The sequence below is a fragment of the Nothoprocta perdicaria genome, unplaced genomic scaffold (genome assembly GCF_003342845.1).
Source record: "Nothoprocta perdicaria isolate Ctin4 unplaced genomic scaffold, notPer1 scaffold_72, whole genome shotgun sequence".
NCBI lineage: Eukaryota > Metazoa > Chordata > Aves > Tinamiformes > Tinamidae > Nothoprocta > Nothoprocta perdicaria.
The window spans coordinates 2,145,956-2,152,928 of NW_020455999.1; the positions used below are offsets into that span (position 1 = coordinate 2,145,956).

Sequence of the window (6,973 nt, forward strand, 5' to 3'; positions counted from 1 at the left end):
GCAGCTCGAGCGCGTCGGCGGCGCGGGCCGGCTGCGCGCCCCACTCGGCGTGCGGCCGGCTGGCCACGCTGCGCAGGCTCTCGCTGTACGTCATGGAGAGCATCCTGCTGCCCGAGCGCGGCACCTGCGGGCGGCGGGCACTGAGCGCGCACCGGGCGAGCGGCGCCCGGTGGGGCCGGCTGCAGGGCTGGCTGCGGGGCTGCTGCAGCCACAACGGCCGGGGAGCAGCAGTGGACGCAAGCGGGCACCAAGGGGCCAGGGGAAACGAGCGGGCGCCACGCGGAGCCGCAGGGGTTGAGGAGCCACGTCTGGGCTGGGTGCCCACTATGCAGGCATGGGGCTGCCGTGACGGGAGGCCGCGGCTGCTGCCAGCGGCTGTCTCCCCACGAGTCCTGCGTGTCCTGCGGCTTGGCCCTCGCTCCAGCGGGAGCGCAGGGTGGACGCTCGCTGGCTGCGAGCGGGGCCGCGGTGCCACCTCAAGCCGCAGTGCAGTGCGGTGGGCAGTGCCCCGCGGTGCCGCCCCATGCAGAGCACAGGGCCGTGTCCCAGGGGAGCACCGCACACGCTGCTGCACTCGGGGCCGCCAGCCAAGGTGCACTGCAGCACCGCAATGCAGCACTGCAGCGCAGCATCACAGCACAGCACCACAGCACTGCAACGAAGCACCACAATGCAGCGCAGCAGCGCAGCACCACAGTGCAGCACAGTGCAGCAGTGCCGCCGCAGCAGCAGTGCACCGCAGCACTGCAGCAGCACAGCACCGCAGCACAGCACTGCACCACAGTGCAAGGAAAAGCAACAGCCACTGAGGGAGCGGGAACTGCTGCCCCTCTCCCAGGAATTCCTGCAGCAAACAGGGTTTGGGGAGGGCTCTGTAGGGCCCTTGCGCTGCTCCGCGGGCAGCAAAGCAGCAGGCTGCAGAGCAGGATGTCAGCCCGGAGCGGCAGGAGCTGCTGCCACAACACGGCTGCCGTGCCGGAGCGGGGGCTCACGGTGCCGCCATGGCGGAGCCCGCGGCACCGGCACCGAGCAGCCGAGCAGAGCGGGTCCTGCAGGCTGCAGCCGCCAGAGCCCGTGCGGAAACGCGGCTCCCGGCACCACTGCCCATCGATCCAGCAGCAGCCTCCCGCTTCCCACGAGGCAGCGCCGGCGCCCGTGCGCACTCAGCGCTTTGCGTTTTGCTGCCTGCCTTCCACGGAGGAAGAAAGCGGGGACGCGCACGCGCAAGCCAGCCATGCAAGTGCTGCAAATGCTGCAGCTTCTGGGACACCGGGGCAGCCAAGCTCCCCGGGTAGCGCCCACCAAGCCCGCCCGCAGGATGCAGCTGCCGCCGAGAGCCGCCAGCTCCAGCTCCGCCGTSGCCCCCGATCCCATTTACCTGGGGCCGGGGAAGGGCCGCGCTCCCGCCCAGGGACGGCCCCGCAGCCTGTGGGCGGCCTCCTGGGCGCCCCGCRCTGGCGGCCCGCGCGGCCGCACACAGCGCTCGGCAGCCTGTGGCCAGCAGCCCCGCAAACTCACCCGGTTTCTCGCAAGCCTGCTCATTAAACAGAAAAGTTCACGTTAGACTATTTCCTCGAATGGCTCTTAGAGGCGGCCAGCGGGCGCTTTCGCATTAGGGGAGTGTCGGCGCTCGGCGTCCAAAGCAATTGGCGAATACGCCGGGTCCCTCCAGAGCCGAGTGCTTTAGCGGCGTTTCCATTAGCCCTATTAGGGCTTTTGCTCCCTAGAAGTTAAATTATTCATCGCATCTTCTCTAAAAGCCTGTGGAGGCGCAGCCACTTTGTGAACGCTGGCGTCGCTCCCCCCGCTAAGGGCGGCCAAGGGCAGCGGCCGCAGCCGTTTGCACAACGGGGCCCTTGCAGGCGGCTGCACGGGGARGCGGCGGGGTGATGAGGCCCGGTGCTCCCGGGGCCGGGCAGGGGTGCCCAGACACGGAGATGGGCAGGGGCAGCCGGACACGGTGCCCAGGCAGGGGGAATTGGACATGGAGCTGGGCAGGGGGATCCAGACACAGTGCCAGGCACAGGCAGCTGCACACAGTGCCCAGCATGAGGAGACGGCCGCGGTGCCGCGCTCAGCAGGCGCGCAGAGCCGCGCTCGACGCAGTATCGGCGACACAAGCAGCGGGGGGACAAACACCGGTGGGGAAGGAGCCTCTTCCACCGCAGACAGCCGAGGACACAGAAAACGAGCTCTCCTGTGCCCAGCTTAACGAGATGGTCCTTAAAGGAAGGCCCAGAGGTGCAGGGCCTGGCGCAGTGCGGCGCTTCGGAGGAATGTAATAGCTCTGGTTTGCCCACGGACACTCTGGTTTGCCCACGGACATGGTGAGGTGTGCAGGGAGCACGCAGGCAAGTGGCACAACTGTGCAAGTGAGGCAAAACCTCTCGAGGTGGTGACATGGCCAGGGTGGCAGCACCGCATGACACAGGGATGTCCCCGGGGCAGCAGTGCTGCACGAGGGAGCACCACGGATGGTGTGGCCGTGACACGGCCAGGGCGGCAGCACCACACGAGGCAGGGACAACGGGGGGGGGGCAGCACCGCATGACACAGGGTTGTCCCCAGGGCAGCAGCTCGTGGCAGTGACGTGGCCAGGCTGCCAGTGCGGCCCTCCCAGCGCTGCCCATCTCCTCAGCAGCAGTGACACAGAGCTCGCGGTGACACGGAGCCCGCAGTGTCGGCCGCGCAACAGGCGGCCCTGGGGACCAGGGCTCCGCCACGGCGCTTTASGAGCAGGAGAGGAACCGGTTACCTGTAGAACTGGAGCTGGCGCTTGGGGCTCCCATACCTCGCGCTTCCGGCAGCAAGGAGAGAGGAGAGAGATGCCACAGAGCACGTTAGCSGCGGGCAGCACCGCGCGGCGAGCCCGGCGCCGCCACCAAAGCCCCACAGCACCGCCGGCTGGGGAAGGGAGGGCAGCGCCCGCGCGCCCTGCTCCCTGCGACGGCCGCAGCGCCGCACGCCGCTCCGAGCGCACAGGAGGCAGCGGCGCCCAGGCCCGCTCGGGACCAGCTCTGCCCACCGGTGCGTGCAGGGGCTACCAGAGGGTCTGTGTTACGTGTGGTGCAGCAGCAGTATGGCTGCTGCGTGGCCGCGCTTGCGGGCAGGATGAGGCTGCTGGGCAGTCCCGCTGGAGCAGCAGAGACTGAGCACGCTGGGCAGCGCGGCGTGCTGGGCAGCATGAGGCACCGGGTAGCATGAGACACTGGGCAGCATGAGGGACCGGGCAGTGCGAGATACTGGGCAGCATGAAAGACCACGCAGCACGGGGTGCTGGGCACCGCGAGGCACTGGGCAGCACGAGGTGCCGGGGAGGAGGCACCGGGCAGCACGAGGCATTGGACAGCACGAGGCTCTGGGAAGCACAGGATGCTGGGCACCACGAGGCACCGGGCAGCGCGAGGCACCRGGCAGCATGGGGTGCTAGGCACGGCGGGCAATGGGCACTGTGGGGTGCCAGGCAGCAGGCACTGGGCAGTGCGGGGCACTGGCCTGGGTGGTCACTCTACCTGTAGATCATCCCTGGAGAGCCCGTCTGTCTCAGTGAGAGTCTGGCCGGGGAGTCAGTGGTCGATTCCGGATACATGGAGCCGGCCTCAGGTCTCGGGGTCCCTCCTCGCTCTCACTGGCTGAGGAAGAGGAAGAAGAGCTGAATCATAGCGGGTTCGCGGGAGCAGGCGAGTGACGGTGCTTCCTGTGTGGCGCCTCGCGAGGCGGATGGGCCCGGCGTGCCCGGCACCGCGGGCACATCTCGGCAGCGCGCCGGGGAGCAGCACCGTGTGCCCACTGGAAGTGCCTTGTGCGGGCACCYGGCTGCACCCCTGGCCTGCGCTGTGGGGTGTCAGGGCGCGGAGCCTCCYGGGACAGGTCTGGCCAAGGAGCCAGAGCGGGCACTTGGGACAGTGCTGTAGCAGTGCAGAGCGGTGGCCCAGGCACTGGCACAGTCTGACACAGCCTGGCATGGCCTGGCACGGCCTGGCACAGCCCAGCATGGCTTGGTATGGCCTGGTATGGACTGGTATGGCCTGGCATGGCACAGCCTGGCACAGCAGCAGTCCCGGCATCGCCACTTGCTAAACAGCCTTCCCCGCCCAAATGTGCCACAAGACTTGGTGACATCTGCGGCTTGGGCACTGACTCTCCAGGCACAGYGCCCGTTGCTGCACAGCTCCCGTGCCACCGGCGCTGGGCACATGCCGACCCCATCCCGCCATGCAGGGCCCGGGCAGCGGGGAGAGCGCAGGGCCCGGCCCCTTGCACCCCAGCCTGCGTGAGGGGCTTTCTGCAAGAAGGGCACCCAGGGGCTCCGCATGGCCCCACACCCCTCACCTACCTTGCGCTGCAGCAGCCCAAAGCCTGCGAGCGGAACAAGCGGGTGCCAGTAGCAGGAAAGAAAGGGAAACAAGGAGAAGAGGAGAACAGGGAGCAGGGGAAGCAAAGCCGGGAGGGAGGGCAGGCAGGGCGGGCGCGCTGCGGTGTCGGCAGCCAGGGCGAGGGGCCGGTGCRGGGTGTCGGGGGCGCTGCAGGCAGAGCCCGGGCTGCAGCTCGTGCCCCGTCCCCTCCCGCGCCCTGCGCCAAGGAGGCAGCGCGGGAGCCGGTGCYGGGCACGGAGCCCGTGCCGGGACTGCAGCAGCGGCGCCCGCCTCGCTCGGCAGCTCCGCGGCCGCTGCAGCGCTGGCGCCGAGCAGGCCGTGCCGCCGCCGCCGCTTTAACCGTGTGCGCGCCGGGGCCGGGGCCGGCGCCAGGACYGGGCTGCGGCACTGCAGAGCAGCGCAGCGCGGCGCACGCCTGGTGGCAGCGGGGGCTCCGGGCTCGGCTCCTTTTCCAGGGCAGGAGGCGGCCGCACGGTGTAGCGCAGCGCGGCGCAGCGCAGTGCAATGCAGTGCAGTGCGGTGCAGCGCGGCTGGTGCAGAGCCGCGGCGCGGGGCGCCGCAGGACACGGGGCCGGCCTGGCGGCCCCCCCGGCCACGCGGCCGCGCACAGCCCCCAGGCGGAGCAGGGAGCGCGCGGCGCCNGGCCGCGCACAGCCCCCAGGCGGAGCAGGGAGCGCGCGGCGCCGTGCAAGAGCAGCGAGCACCGCGAGCTCCGCACTGCCCGCCCGCCTCGCTGCCCACCGGGCGCAGAGCAACGGGCAGAGCTGGTGCCGGCGGGGCGGACCCTGTGCAGCCCCCCAGTCCAGCCCGCGCTCCGGCCGCTCCGCGAGCCCCGGCGGGAGCCGCCACATCACTCCAGGCCCTCTTGCCCCCGATGCTCTTCCTCGGCAGTGACAGCCCATTCCGCTCGCTCTGGCACCCCCAGCGCTCCCGCTGGGGCCTGCGCCTCGGAGCCGCATGGGGGCCGCAGCAATTGCAGCCACTGGGACAGCACAGCCCCTGGGACACCCGGCCTGCTGGAAACCCCATGGAAGAGCATAGGCAGAGGCCAAGCGAGCGGCGCGTGTCAGGGTTTGGAGAGCACCAGTGCTTGCGCGGGGCCTTTCTGYGGGTTTCTGCTCGCCTGCAAGCTTGCAGCGATGGCCCCAGGGCTGCCAGGCCGCCCTGCAGCCCCGCCTGCCCCCGGCCACTGCCCGCTTTGTGCATCAGAGCCTCGGGCCCTCCCGAGCCGCGCGCTCGCCGTGTGCTAAGGCGAGAGCCAGCGAAGGTGCCGGGCGCCGCAGCCTGGCCCGGAGAGGCTCCTGCTGGCCGGGACCCCTTGCGTGCCTGGATTGCAGCCTCTCCCCCAGGACAAGTGAGCACCTAAGGGCGGCCGAGGCCAGGGGGCTGCGCGGGGGCCGCCGGGGTCGGGCACTGGAGGGAGCCTCAGCTCTCGCCATGAAGCCAGGGCAGGGGGCGGGCGGCCCGGGGCGAGCGCAGGGGGTTCAGTGGGTGCCATGCATGGCCCTGTGGCTCCCATTCTGGCCCCCGCAGGCTCTGTGCCCACCCTGCCGCCCCGTGCCACACGCGCCGCCGTTCCAAGCACTTCCTGCTCCAGGGTGCTCTAAGGAATGATGTCCCTGGCCGCACGAAGGCTGCTCCGCACGGCCTTCRGGACGCGGCCGCTCCTTCCCACTCTGGGTACAGGTGGCTCCGCTCACTTCATGAAAATGCCCTCCTCTATAAGAACCGCTTGTGAGGACTTTTTACGTTTGCACCAAGGCCTGTAGCCGCGTGTCGCAATGAGCAGCAAGAGACGGCAGCTGTGCCACAGGGCGCGAGGGAGTCCGTGGCACACGGGACGGCCTCTCGTACCTGCCGCTGTTGCGAGCGCTGCGGTCAGCAGCTCCACCGGTCCACCCAGCTCCACGGGCCTGGTGGACGGCGGCTGAGGTGGCAGGGAGCGCTCCGGAGGCGAGCGGGGCTGGCCGAGCRGCACCGGCCGCCGAGCTGCCCTCACCGCCGCGGCCCTCTCCGCGCTGCCACCCACCGTCCCCGCGGGCACCAGGCTGGGGACACRACCCAGTGTCTCCCTGCCAGCCTCCCCTTCTGTCTCTGCATGTCTGGGGTGCTGAGKCTGGCAGCCTCAGCCCAGCGCTGTGCGGGGATGACCTCCCTGCCTGCTTAGGCATGCACTGCGCAGCGGTGCTGCGAGCACGCGCCGTGCACCAGAGGCTGTCGGGGAGCCCAGGGGYCCCACAGAGCCACCAGCAGCGCCCTGAGCTGTGTGCCCCATGTGTGCAGACGCACGGGGGCCACGCAGGTGCTGAGCATCCCTGCAGGGCTGGCCTCGCATCCCTGTCCCACCGCAGCTTCGCCCAGCCGAGCATCCCTGCAGCGCTGCATCCCTGCAGTATCACCCGGCTGAGCATCCCTGCAGTGCTGGGGCCTTGCAGATGCTGAGCATCCCTGCTGCACTGCAGCCTCGCGGTCCTGCAGGCACCAAACATCCCAGCAGCGCTGGGGCCCCGCATCCCCGTCCCACCACAGCTTCACCCAGCCGAGCATCCCTGCAGCGCTGCATCCCTGCAGTATGACCTGGCCGAGCATCCCTGCAG

General features: G+C 70.3%; 1 protein-coding gene across 2 annotated transcripts in view; it reads right to left on the minus strand.

The window, feature by feature from the left end:
* Positions 1 to 4,402, minus strand: part of KCNAB2 (potassium voltage-gated channel subfamily A regulatory beta subunit 2) — an 11,778-nt gene extending 7,376 nt beyond the window's left edge. The window contains exons 1-3 of one of the 2 annotated variants that reach the window (XM_026051127.1): positions 4,337 to 4,402; positions 3,513 to 3,632; positions 2,756 to 2,797 (exon numbers count right to left, since the gene is read on the minus strand). In XM_026051127.1, the coding sequence (XP_025906912.1) occupies positions 2,756 to 2,797; positions 3,513 to 3,589 (119 nt within the window). In that variant the 5' untranslated portion in view covers positions 3,590 to 3,632; positions 4,337 to 4,402. The remainder of the gene's footprint in view (positions 1 to 2,755; positions 2,798 to 3,512; positions 3,633 to 4,336) is intronic. The other variant, XM_026051128.1, reaches the window with a different exon arrangement.
* Between the last annotated feature and the right edge of the window lie 2,571 nt (positions 4,403 to 6,973).